General features: G+C 44.4%; 1 protein-coding gene across 1 annotated transcript in view; it reads left to right on the top strand.

Annotated features, from left to right (window-relative positions):
* Window positions 1-12,588, top strand: part of KAT6A (lysine acetyltransferase 6A) — a 28,773-nt gene extending 16,185 nt beyond the window's left edge. The window contains exons 11-18 of the mRNA XM_050326039.1: window positions 304-445; window positions 882-1,043; window positions 1,379-1,472; window positions 2,670-2,901; window positions 3,847-4,057; window positions 4,729-5,418; window positions 6,080-6,395; window positions 7,508-12,588. Coding sequence (XP_050181996.1) covers window positions 304-445; window positions 882-1,043; window positions 1,379-1,472; window positions 2,670-2,901; window positions 3,847-4,057; window positions 4,729-5,418; window positions 6,080-6,395; window positions 7,508-10,101 — 4,441 coding nt within the window. The 3' untranslated portion in view covers window positions 10,102-12,588. The remainder of the gene's footprint in view (window positions 1-303; window positions 446-881; window positions 1,044-1,378; window positions 1,473-2,669; window positions 2,902-3,846; window positions 4,058-4,728; window positions 5,419-6,079; window positions 6,396-7,507) is intronic.
* The last annotated feature ends 665 nt before the right edge of the window (window positions 12,589-13,253 follow it).

The raw sequence follows: 13,253 nt of genomic DNA, 5'->3' as shown, positions 1-13,253 counted from the left end.
ACTGGAGGGGGTTACTCTTGTTTTAGAGGATTTGATTGATGCCTCTGTTTCTTCTGGCATAACTTAATAGTGTAAATGTAATTATGCAGGACATAGGACACTTTTTAAATGTGCATCTGTTACAGAATGAGTAAGTGCCATGTCTTTAACTATAGTAAGGTGGGTTTGCCTATCATTAGCACATTACATAAGGTCAGTGTATACTGGGTTTGTTGACATCAAGTTCTCAATCTGCAGGAGTGAGGAATTTTATACAGAACTCTGTACCTTCAGTCTCTGACCTTTCTTTGTCTTTGCTTACAGGCTACCTAAGTTGTACCTTTGCGAATTCTGTCTAAAGTATATGAAAAGCAGAACTATTCTCCAGCAGCATATGAAAAAATGTGGCTGGTTTCATCCTCCAGCCAATGAAATTTACAGAAAAAACAATATTTCAGTCTTTGAGGTAAGTTAGAAAACTAAGTTGCTCACTTTTATCTATAAAATAGGATCTTCAGCACCTAATTTGTGTGATAAGTTTTTCACAGCCCGAGAGATCTTAATTCTTGAAACATTCAGTTGCCAAGAGTGAAGAACTACAACCAAGCAGGCAGTGGGAACTGACCTTGTACATAGATTATTCATCGACAAAACACAGGAGAAAACTCACTTTGTAAAAATGTGTTTCTTTCATTTTAGGAAAGTTAATTTTAAATTGTCTTTAAGCTAATGAGTGTAACGGTAACTTGATCACAGCCTTTGTTCTGTGGAAGTTTTAAGTCCTGTGGCAGAGAAGTCTTCCTCTTGTGTTAAGACCTCTCAAACACGTGGGGGTCATCAGGTGAAGTGTGAGCTCTCATGACAGCAAATGGAATGACACAACTTTCCCTCGTGTCTCTAAGGTTGATGGCAATGTCAGCACCATCTACTGCCAGAATTTGTGCTTGTTAGCCAAGCTCTTCTTGGACCACAAGACTCTCTATTACGACGTGGAGCCATTTCTTTTCTACGTGCTGACGCAGAACGATGTCAAGGGCTGTCACCTTGTTGGCTACTTTTCCAAGGTATTTACTATGCTGAGAAATGCTGCTTTGGGGTCTTTCAGTTGTTGTAATTTTAGGGCTCTTGCATTTTACATAATAAATTATGTAATACAGGTGTAGACATCTGTTGCAACCAGATTTTTTTTATGTTACATTCAGAGACCACCAGTTCGTAAAACCAGGTTTCCTCAGAATGTTGAGTAGCATTTATTTGATAAGGAACTTGTAATGGACATTGTTGTTCCTAAGAAACTTTGTGGCTTCCCCTCTCACTTTTTGCCATAAAATTACTTAGGAACTTGTACAGAACAACGTCTACTCTTTCTCACCAGTCTTCTGCTTTTCTTTTCCAACAGGAAAAACACTGCCAACAGAAGTACAATGTTTCCTGTATAATGATTCTTCCACAATACCAGCGTAAGGGCTATGGCAGGTTCCTCATCGACTTCAGTAAGCAATTTTACATTTTTTAGTCTTTGTCTTTCCATATTTTAAAGAAGGACTTAACAGTGGAAGGTGGGTATTTCTCAAATTAAAACACATCTCAGGACAAAGGATTCTTAAGCTCACAAACTCGTTTGAACTTCAGTTTGCTCTTGTTGGAAGACTTCAGTTCTAAAGACAAATTGATCATTTTCCCCTTAATTTTCATATTTTCTGTGTAAGCAACTTAGTGGGGAAACTATAGGCACGTGTGGGTATGGTGGTTTTAGCAGAAGCTTATCTTGTGCATGTAGAGAAAGCCAACCATAAGACTGCACGGCCTGGGGAAATCTTCAGCTGCTTGATTAAGTGAATGAGTGTCTTAAACAGTAAATTAGGTTATTAGGCTCTGAACATTTGAACAATTCTCAGATTCCTGTTTGTATCTCAGTAAGTTCATGGGGAAACTTGCCCCTGTACCTGTATGTTGCTTGTCATGCTGAGGGCAATCTAATGCAGCTCTCCCTGTGGACATGCTAATTTTGGAGTTAATGTCCAGAGAAAAACTCTGCTGGTAAATATCTTCGTGTAGATAAGTTGTTATTGCCCTGAAAAGATTGATGAAGCAAAGGAACTCAAGGGTGTATCCTGAGAAACCCACAAATGAGGGTTATATTGGAGCAGCAGTGAGAAGGCACATTTGTCATCTGGTTCCCTCTGCCCCCATTTGTCACTCTGCAGAGAATATAACCCCTCAGTCTCTACTGACCCTGTGCAGTGTATCACAGTCCTAAGTTATAGAGCTTTGTACTCTCCAGTATGGCCCTGAAGTTTAGCATTAGAGAATTTTCAAGAAAATTATTTGTCATTTTAGTTCTGAATGACTGAAATAGGTTTTTCCTCTGTTGTTTCCAAAATTGCAGTTGCAATGCTGTGCTTCGGGCTTGGTGTAGTTTCTGGGCAGGCACCTGCTGCCATCTCGTGGCATTGCCTACAACCAATGTCTGATGGCAGCAGAGTTCAGGAATCTCACACTTGATCATTGAGTAACAGGAGTTTAAACAAACAAACAAAAAATTGGCCAAACAGTTTGGAGTATCCTTCAAAGTTGTCATCTGTATCTCATAGGCAGCATTCAGCTGCTTTCTGGAGAAATGCCTTTGTGGAAGTCGGGGTGGAAACAGAAGCTATTGTTCTGATACATTTTCCTTATGTATCCCTTAGGCTATTTGCTTTCAAAGCGTGAGGGTCAAGCAGGATCACCAGAGAAGCCCCTGTCAGACCTGGGGCGCCTCTCATATATGGCTTATTGGAAAAGTGTAATATTGGAGTGCCTTTATCATCAACGTGACAAGCAATTAAGCATCAAGAAACTGAGCAAGCTGACTGGAATCTGCCCTCAAGATATCACTTCCACTCTGCATCACCTGCGAATGCTTGACTTCCGTAGTGACCAGTGAGTACAGGAGTCCTGCTGGAGTTCCAGATGCCTTCAGATGTGTTGCAGTGAAGTGTAGTGGTGTTGGGAGACAAGTCACATCTAGAAAGGTTGATTTCATTTAAGATTTAGAGATCATGATGTTCATTTACACTGCAAGAAGTGCCAAAACTGGGTCAGGTGTCCAGCTGTGTAGCACTGCAGATGTGGAACTTCGGAGTAATTGAGCTGTGAGAGAAGGCAAGCTGGCCAGTCTAATATAATCACAAAACAGAGCAAAGGACAGCAACCTCCCTTCTCTGGAGGGAGGTCTGCTCCTTACTTTCAGTTTCTGAGCAGACAGTTGTTTCTGAGCTGTTTCCCTCCTTTTGTCTGCGTCTCAGAAATGCCATAAACTGTGTGGAATAACATGGAATGCTTGAAGAGTGGGATAGATCACTGGGACAAATAAGGTGTGTGGGTATAGAATAGTCTGCTGGCACAGCTGACAAGTCAGGTGAAATACTGGGAATTATTCTTGTTTCAGAGCATAGCAGTTTGAGTGGGGTTGTATTCTGTTGTGTGTTAAACTTGAAACTCATTTGGAAAACTTGAAGTTACTTGAGAATAGTTTCATTTGCTGATTTCACAGTATACTTTAACTTTGCTCCCAGCCCCCAGAATAAAATTCACTTACGATAGTGGGACTAAAACTTTTTTAAGCAGTTCTTTTATTACTCTTTAGTATCTTCCACCTTAAATTGCCAGTTCCCCAAATGGCATACCCCTTGTCCATTTAAGTGTCATAAAAGTGATACTCTGCAGCCTGATGTTACCCATGGAAGGATAAAGGCTCCACCATTAACAAGAAATGGAAAGAATTTAGCATTTCCTCCGTTGTAAGAGGTTTCTCTAGTAGTCTGATGGTGCTGGATATTGTACAGCTGTACACCTGTCACTGATCAGAGTGTTCTTGCTGTTCAGATTTGTGATTGTTCGCCGTGAGAAGCTGATCCAGGAGCACATGGCCAAGCTCAGAACCAACGTCCGACCCATCGACGTGGATGCAGAATGTCTGCGCTGGACGCCTGTCATCGTCTCCAACTCGGTTGTCTCTGAGGATGAGGAAGAGGAAACAGAGGATGGTGAAAATGAAGAGCAGCAACAGCAGAAAGAAAAGGATCCGGAGCCCAGCGTAAGAGCGAATCTGTTACTTGTGTGTGGCACGTGGTTTGCACTCGATGCTTTTGCAGACAGTTCTAACAGGATTTCAAATACAAAGCGTTTGTCATAATCATAAAAAGCAATGCAATCATGATTAGTTTATGTATCTTTATGGTTTCAGATTAGAAAATAAAAATAGAGAAAACGTGGAGGCATAGTCTGGAGAACAGTCCTTGAAGGTGTTGCACTCTCGCACCAGGTGATGAGACTGACTAGAATACTAAGAGGCAAATTATCTGCTGTTACTGTATTTACATTAAGCTAATTGTGCATTTCAGTGGGAAAGAAAGTAGCTTCAAGTTTGTCTCAGTTTTTTCTTGAAAATGGCACAAATACTATGTTGGAACGTAGCAAGGTGGTGGTTAGTGTTCCAGTGTGCCACTGAGTGGCTGCTGCTGACTGCAGTCAGTTGATTGGGAGGCTAATTGAGGTACATTATCACCAGTGAGGAAGGGAGTAGCAGGTGGCACTACTTGAATCTCATAAAGGTCAACTCTTCTTTTTAAACTTGGATTCTTAAAAGTCGCTCTTTTTAAACTTTTTTCTGACTTTTTGCTTGAAAACTCTTGTGGAATCAAATTCAGGATAGACATGCATGCTGAAATAGGAAGTGTGAAATCTGTTTGTTTTTGTTTAAATCAGATGGTAAAATCTGTGTCATGGGAGAAGAAAGAGCAAGAGCCTTACTCACCTACAGAGAGCGAAAAAAAGCCAGACATCGTTGCTCCAGCCAATTCTGCACGGCCAGACAAGCACATTTTCCCCCTGGATAGTCTTCCTGCCAACAGTCAGCCCTCCCGGAGGGGGCGATGGAACCGCAAGAGCAAAAAGCTGCGAGAGCCCTTTTGTGAGAAGGAGGCAGCAGTGCCCGTGGAGGACAAGGCAGCGGTGCCCAGCGGGCGCTGCAGCGAGTGTGAGGAGAAGTCAGCAGCCTCACGAGGCCGCTGCAGCGACTGTGAGGAGAAGTCGGCCTTGCAAGGGAGATGTGGGGAGTGTGAGGAGAAGTCCCCAGCCTTGAGAGGCCGCTATGCTGAAGATGAGGAGAAATGCCCGGTTTCCCAGGGACAGTACGGCAAAGGGGAGAAGCCTGCGGTTCCCCGTCGGCGGCACAGCGAAGGGGTGGAGAGGTGGAGGGGGCAGCTGAAGAAGAACACGGAGCCGCTGAAGTGCAGATTCCCAGAGGACTGCGACAGATTACCCCGGCGCTACAGCGAGAGTGACAGGGCGCTGCTGAGGTGTTTCAGTGAGAGCAGTGAAGAGGAGGATGACGAGCCTGTGAGCCCTCGATCAAGCTCTCCGCCTGTCCTCACCAAGCCAACGTTGAAACGGAAGGTGTGTGCCTTATTTCTTGTTTCTGACCTTATCATGCAGTCGGTTTGGTCAGGATGTTGGGGCTTTCTGAAGGATGGTGCAGTTCACGAGGTCTCTGTTAAGTGGGCAGGTGGCACATGCTCAGTGTTCCAGAACTCTCTCTAAAGTTCTATTGACTTTTTTTAGTGGTGTTTTTTGTTGAATCAGGGGTAGGAGTTTGGGTAGGAGTTTGGGGTTTTTTAATTCTATCTCGTGCTTTGGATTATTTTGCTGCCTTAGTTATTAAAGTTTTACTCAGTTATGCAAAATAGAAACAGATACAGTCCTACTTATGAAAGAAGCTTACAAACCAGAAATGCTCTCTAAACAACTGAAATCACAGCATAAAGTCTTTGAAATTATTTACTGTGGAGAAGGAGGTGTGAATTCTATCAGCATGACTAAGCAAATCCTCTCTATGTGGGATGCTGCACTAAGAAGTTCTCTTCTATATCATCTTTGCAGCTCGTTCTAAACTATTCACCTCTGTGTTGTAGTGTCTCTCAACTCGAGCTGTTGTGAATGGCTGTGAGCTTCAGCTTGGACTGTTGAACTCTGCTGTTCCTTTTTTTTGTATTTATCAGTGTTTTATTTCCACTTCACTTGATGAAATGCCTTCTCTTTTCCCACGTCCCCCTTCCAGAAGCCAGTCCTGCACCGGAAGAGGCGGGTCCGCAAGCGCAAGCACCACAACAGCAGCGTTGTCACCGAAACCATCTCAGAGACCACGGAGGTGCTGGATGAGCCATTTGAGGACTCAGACTCCGAGCGACCGATGCCCCGATTAGAGCCTACCTTTGAGATCGAGGAGGAGGAAGAGGAGGAGGAGGACGAAGAGGAGGAGAGTGAACTTTTGTCCAGTGGATACTTTCGGCACTTAGCCCCACCAGACACGCTCAGGCACAGACCCTCTTCCAAGAGGAAGTCCAAAGATGAGGAGGAGTCTGATGACAATAATGGTATGTTTGGTGGTATGCTGGGGAAAGTTTGATATGGGTTGTGTGAGATGATAACAGAACAAGTTGCTTACCTTGTCTTGTAACTTCTACCAAAACGTAGGGTAGGCATTCAAACCAGCCTCAAGCATTCCCAAGTTTTATGAAAATGTGGTGCATGCATTTAAGTATCTTATCAGCTCTGAGCTGATCACAGGCTATCCTTTTGATTCAGCTTGCCTAATGGAATTTGTATCTGTGACTGTGGAAGAACCTATGCAGCAGGGTCGCTTACAGAAATAAAACGAACGTGAACTGCCGAGCCCTCAGTTTTCCATAACAAAGGGAAATATTAAATTGTCTCTTCTGAGATCCACTTCTTCATCACATTGCATGTTCAGGCTCTCAGCTTCTCACATCTCCTTGAAGTTCTCTGAACCTTCAGTTCACAAAACAAAATTATTTGCTTGTGACTGGTTTCGTAGAGTCCAGTGACGATTCAGAAGCAGCATCTGTCATTCAGATGCTCCATTAGCAATCTTCATTATGGCTGTTTTCTTGATGGGCTGCACAGTGCAAAACAGTCAGCCAAATAAAAAAACTGTACGAGAAACAAGTATGGTGCCATTATCCCACAATAAAAAATTGTTACCAGAACAAACTCATTAATTTATGGCTTTCAATGAGGCTGTGGTTACCAGAGGAGGATTTTTCTTTAAAAGTACTTAAATACTAAAAGCATCAATATGATCATAGCAATATTTACTATCTATTTAGCATCAGTTACCCTTAGATCCTTACAACAGCATATAATTATATCAATTTAGTTCAAACATGTGCTGATAGAGCATTAAGTTTGCTTAGTGGGAATATGTGCAGAGTCATGCCATTGTTTTTTTAATTCTATTGTGATCAGAGATTTGAACATTCAAAATCTTGAAAGCACTGGTGTTCTTTCAAAATATGGTGTGCAACATGCTAATAAGCAGACCTTGATTCTCCTTGTTGCTCTTCACAGTAAATTTCCAGGCTAATGTTGAAGTTGATAAACGTGTTGGGCGTGCTTGGGAAGGCCCCCATGAATGCTCAGGTCAAACAAAAATGTTTAAGCAGTGTCTTTCAATTTGTGTTTTCAGGTAACCCACCTCTGAAACCATTATCCATGCTGAGGAAATGCGAAGCAAAGGATTCTTCACTTGAGCCAGATACTTCCACGCCCATGAAAAAGAAGAAGGGATGGCCAAAAGGGAAAAGCCGAAAACCAGTCCACTGGAAGAAAAGACCTGGTCGAAAACCAGGTTTTAAACTGACCCAGGAAGAGGTGCCACCATCAGCTGAAGGAGCTGATGAAGGAGCTGATGAAGCAGTAGCTAATTCAAAACCAGGCCGTAAGCCCAAAATTTCAGATAAAGAAGAATGTGGGGAGCAGAAGGAAGACCTGCCTCTCCTTGAGGAAAGGAAAGAGGAAGATGGGAATATGGAAGCAGAAGAGGTAGGAGAGGGAGAAGAGGAAGATACAGCCAGCAGTGAAGTGAGAGCAGTTTCTCCTGTGGACAGCAACAGCAGTCCAGTGCCAGAAGTAAAAGAGCCTGAGATAGAAGAGGAAGTAGAGGAGAAGCCACGGGTTTTAGAAGAGCAGAGGCAATCAGAAGAAGAGCAGCAAGAGCTAGATGAACCTGAGCACGACCACGAGGAAGAAGAGGAAGTTGCAGTAGTGACAAATGAAAATGAAGATCATGATGCTGATGACGAAGATGATGGTCATCTGGAGTCAGTGAAGAAAAAAGAATTGGAGGAACAGCCTGTCAGAGAAGGGGTCAAGGAAGAACCTCAAGGGCAAGAATGTTTTTTAGAAACAAGCATACCAAGCAGTAGAGAAGATGCAAAAGAAAAAGACGAAGCAGAGGCAGATTCTGAGGAAGAGCAGGCTTCCAATGAGACATCAGTGGGCTCAGAGCACGTCCCTGGGTCTGAGGATGATCACGAAGAAGAACAGAGTAATAAAGAAGGGTTAATTGAATTAAAGGAAGAGGAAGAGATTCCTCATAGTGAACTCGATCTTGAAACTGTTCAAGCAGTCCAGTCCTTGACACAGGAGGAAAGCAATGAGCATGATGTAGCTTACCAGGACTGTGAAGAAACTCTTGCAGCTTGTCAGACTTTGCAAAGTTACACCCAGACTGAGGAGGATCCTCAGATATCAATGGTTGAAGACTGCCAGGCCTCAGAACACAACAGTCCAATATCCTCCGTTCAGTCCCACCCCAGCCAGTCTGTGCGTTCTGTCAGCAGCCCCAACGTGCCTGCTCTGGAGAGCAGCTACACCCAGATAAGTCCTGAACAAGGATCCCTGTCCGCACCCTCTATGCAGAACATGGAGACCAGCCCCATGATGGATGTGCCTTCAGTATCGGACCACTCCCAGCAGGTGGTGGATAGTGGCTTCAGTGACCTTGGCAGCATTGAGAGCACTACAGAGAATTATGAAAACCCCAGCAGCTACGACTCCACGATGGGAGGCAGCATTTGTGGAAATAACTCTTCCCAGAGCAGCTGTTCCTATGGAGGACTGTCTTCTTCCAGCAGCCTCACTCAGAACAGTTGTGTTGTCACTCAGCAAATGGCAAACATTGGCAGCAGTTGCAGCATGATGCAGCAAAACACTGTCCAGCCTGCAGCAAACTGTAATATCAAGTCACCTCAGAGCTGTGTAGTAGAAAGGCCCCCAAGTAACCAGCAACCAACGACACAGCCACAACAGCAGCAGCCTCAGTCCCAGCAGCCACAGCCCCCACCTCCGCCCCAGCAGCAACCTCCCTTGTCTCAGTGTAGCATGAACAACAGCTTCACCCCAGCACCCATGATCATGGAGATACCCGAATCGGGCAGCACTGGCAACATAAGTATCTACGAGAGGATCCCCGGGGATTTCGGTGCTGGGAGCTACTCGCAACCATCAGCCACGTTCAGCTTGGCCAAGCTGCAGCAGCTGACGAACACCATAATGGACCCCCACGCCATGCCTTATAGCCATTCTCCTGCTGTGACCTCCTATGCAACCAGCGTCTCTCTGTCCAACACGGGGCTGGCCCAGCTGGCCCCCTCCCACCCCCTGGCAGGCACCCCACAAGCACAAGCCACCATGACCCCCCCCCCGAACCTGGCGTCCACCACCATGAACCTCACGTCGCCGCTGCTGCAGTGCAACATGTCGGCCACCAACATCGGGCTGCCGCACGCGCAGCGCCTGCAGGGCCAGATGCCCGTCAAGGGGCACATCTCCATCCGCTCCAAGTCGGCGCCGCTGCCCTCGGCCCCCGCGCACCAGCAGCAGCTGTACGGCCGCAGCCCCCCCGCCGTGGCCATGCAGGCGGGGCCGCGCGCCCTGGCCGTGCAGCGCGGCATGAACATGGGGGTCAACCTGATGCCCACCGCCCCCTACAACGTGAACTCCATGAACATGAACACCCTGAACGCCATGAACAGCTACAGGATGACACAGCCGATGATGAACAGCAGTTACCATAGCAACCCTGCCTACATGAACCAGACAGCACAGTATCCTATGCAGATGCAGATGGGAATGATGGGGAGCCAGGCCTATACCCAGCAGCCTATGCAGCCAAACCCTCACGGGAACATGATGTACACTGGCCCCTCCCATCACAGCTACATGAACGCTGCTGGGGTGCCCAAGCAGTCCCTAAATGGACCATACATGAGAAGATGAGCAAGACGAACTTGCATCCTAAAAACTGAAATATATATAAATAAAGGAACCTTTTATACTGACGAACCAGAGAAAATGGACCTTTTTCCAGTTAAAATATTGCTGTAGATTTAGAGGGATTTTCTTTGGTTTATTTTATTTTTTAGGAAGCCTGGTCTTTATTTTTTTGATTTTTTTGTTTGTTTATTTGTTTGTTTTTGTTTTCTTCACAATCCTCAAACATTTTACAGCTAAAATCATTTACAGATGTTTTTTAGAGAGGAAAACATGCACAAAATCTTTTCATAATTTAAAAAGAGCCTTACTTTGCTGACAAAGTGGACAGACTATGTGTAACAGTGAAATCACGTTCCTAAATTTTTTAAAAAAATGTATGTCCTTCTCCCTCCCCTGTGCCCCTCCGTATGCAGTTTCTAGTGCTGCAGCCATGTAAAATGTTTGACATCTCAAAGAATAACAACCCTTCCCTCTAAACCCCACTTAGCATTTCCTACTTTTAGCAGGAGGCACTTATTGGGAGACTTGGAAGGGGACACAGAGGATAAATGAAGATCTTTATTTCTAGAAGCAAGTCAGGAAAAATGTTTAATCTTTAATTTTCCCTGACTCCCTCACCCTCAGTAAAATTTGGAGGTAGGTGTGAACAATGAACTATTCACATTGGTGTTTTTGTAGATGAGTTAATTGAAATTGTATGTTTCATGCTGAAAATATAATGTAACTTTAGAGTGATCCCATTCACCACCCAGACATGCACGTGGACACACATGTGCATGAATGCACACAACGTTTGTCACGGGACTGCTGGAAGCACCTCGAGAGAGAACTTGTCTGTATCCCCCCTGCAGTGGGGGGGACGGGGGGGGATGGTCTGCTGGGACAAGGAAATGGTTACAGGCTCTTGTGGGGACTCGCGAGTCAGCCACAGCTCTGGGATCCCAAACTGCTTTAGAATGTACTTGGAAATGCTGAGGGTCTTGGTTCTGAGCCTCAGAGTCAGGCTGAGCTCAGGAGCAGCTGTTTCCAGTTATCTCCTGGCTTGGGAAATGCTGGAAGGCGAAGTGTTTGGTGACTGGGGCGGGAGCCCTGCGGGGTCCTCGTCACTCTTCCATTTCTGGTCCGGGGTGGGAAGTTGCTGAATGTGCCGCTCTCTGGGGGAGTCGGTGATGTGTTCCCTGATTCTCCCACTGTGTTTGATACCCATTTCATAGGAATAGCCACCCGTTTGACCTAGTGTGGGCAAAGAAGGGAATCGGCCTGTTCTACAGCAGTGAAACCGTCCCAACACTGGAGCAGGACGTAGGCGGCAGGATTTTGCTGTTTGTTACTGCATAATCCAATTTACATTCTTTTTGGCTACACTGCTGGCATGTCACCCAGTACAAAAAGGGACACCCTTTAATGTAAAGTTCTTTTTTTATTGTATATGAAGTAGAGATACAGACACATTAATAAGACTAATTTCTTTTGTTTTTAAACCAAAAGAGTCTAAAAGAAAGTTGGGGTTTTTTCAGATGCACTAAAATGGACTTTCCTCCAGTAACTGCTAACCATGAAAAGCAGAATTCAAAGGACTTCCACTTTTTATTTCTGTTTAATTTTGAGCATGTACAAGGCTGTGTAGGACCCCATTTCTCTGTATATACTATTCCAGTTCCAAATAACCCGTGTAGAAAGCGCACTGTGCTGCCCTCTCTTCCTAGATCTTCAGCTGTGTCGCTGCTTCCTGGGGGTGGGGGTGGGTCTGAGACAGGAGGAGAAGCTGTTGAAATGAGGGCCGTGAATTTAGTTTGTTTGCTGTTATGTTTGGTTTGGTTTTGTATGGGTTTTTTTATCAATTGGGCAGCTCCCTTTTCCACAAGCCTTTGTGACTGTAGAACTATTGTAGAAAAAAAAGTTCTTTTCTATATATAAAAAGAAATTATCCAACGCAGTAATATTGGTACCTACCATTTTTTCACTTCTGTTTAAAAAAAAAAATGTATTTTTAGCAAGATAACTTGGGTAATCTTCTAAAAGAAATTAAAAAAAAAAATCTCACAGTTAGTGACTTTGATGCCTTTTAAAAATAAGAGCTTTTTCATTTCATTCCATCTTTAAAATTTTTTATCTTTGTTGTAGAATATTAAAAACTATTTTAAGAAAGATAAAATTCTCTTTAAAGAGATCTCTAGAGTGTGTGAATAGGAGCTCCAGATGCCTCTAAAAGCCGCATGTACAAATGAAGCTGAGTCTATTCCTGTCTGTTTATATTTGCTTTTCCTGTTTTGTAACCTCTTTGTACTTTGTTCATGGTGACTTGTAAGCTAAGGGGAAGGGGGTACCTCGATGCCTTTGTAATTCTCCATGTCATACGCTCCTGGCTGGATGGTCTCCCTTCCTCTCCTTGTATGTAATATCACTTTTTTTTCCCCTTTCTAGCAAGTACTTTCAAAAGAACTCTGTACATTTTAACATAAAAAATAAATTATGTTGAGCCATTTTGGATGTCAGTTGTGCGTGTGGATTTGTTTTCTTCCCTGTGAGCGGTGAATGCTGCCCCTGATCCTCGGGCCTGGGAATGTGATTGCCTCTTGGCCTTTTCACCTGGAAGAGGGGTGACACTTGGAGTTCACTTAGGAGATCTCTATGTTACTGTTCCTCTGGAGTTGCTGATCAGAGAAAGATTAAGAAGAAAAACAAAAAGCTTGGAGCTGAGTGAACACCCAGCACCCACGGGAACCTCCCAAGGGCTTTGCCACAGATGGGCCCTCACAAGGATGTCCTCGAGAAGGTAAAACTATTTCTAAAAACCATTATTTGGTCAAATAGGCTGCACTGTTAACTGCTTGTTGATTTAAAAACAACAACAAACAACCCCCCCCCCCTTGTTTGGGCCAGTCTGATGATAAATCCTACCCTGAGAGAGTGACTAAGTAGGGGAAAGGGATTTGGTTTGCTGGGTGGTTTTTGGTTGGTTGGTTGGTTGGTTGTTTTTTTGAGAGAGTTGCCAACCCAAATCGGTTGAAATGTGGCTGTCTTGAAGTGCAAGAACCTTTGGTGCCTGAGAGCAGGGTAGGAACAGCTGCTGCTGCAGGCTCTGCTCCTATCTTGGACAGGGGGAGAGTTTGCCCTAAATTAGCTGATGGGTGGACCAAAATGTCTGTTAGCAG

This window comes from Myiozetetes cayanensis, unplaced genomic scaffold, assembly GCF_022539395.1.
Source record: "Myiozetetes cayanensis isolate MyiCay16 unplaced genomic scaffold, myiCay2020 scf30, whole genome shotgun sequence".
In the NCBI taxonomy this organism is placed as follows: Eukaryota; Metazoa; Chordata; class Aves; order Passeriformes; family Tyrannidae; genus Myiozetetes; species Myiozetetes cayanensis.
Note: the sequence above shows the minus strand (reverse complement) of the source record. Positions and strands in the feature narration are given on the sequence as shown.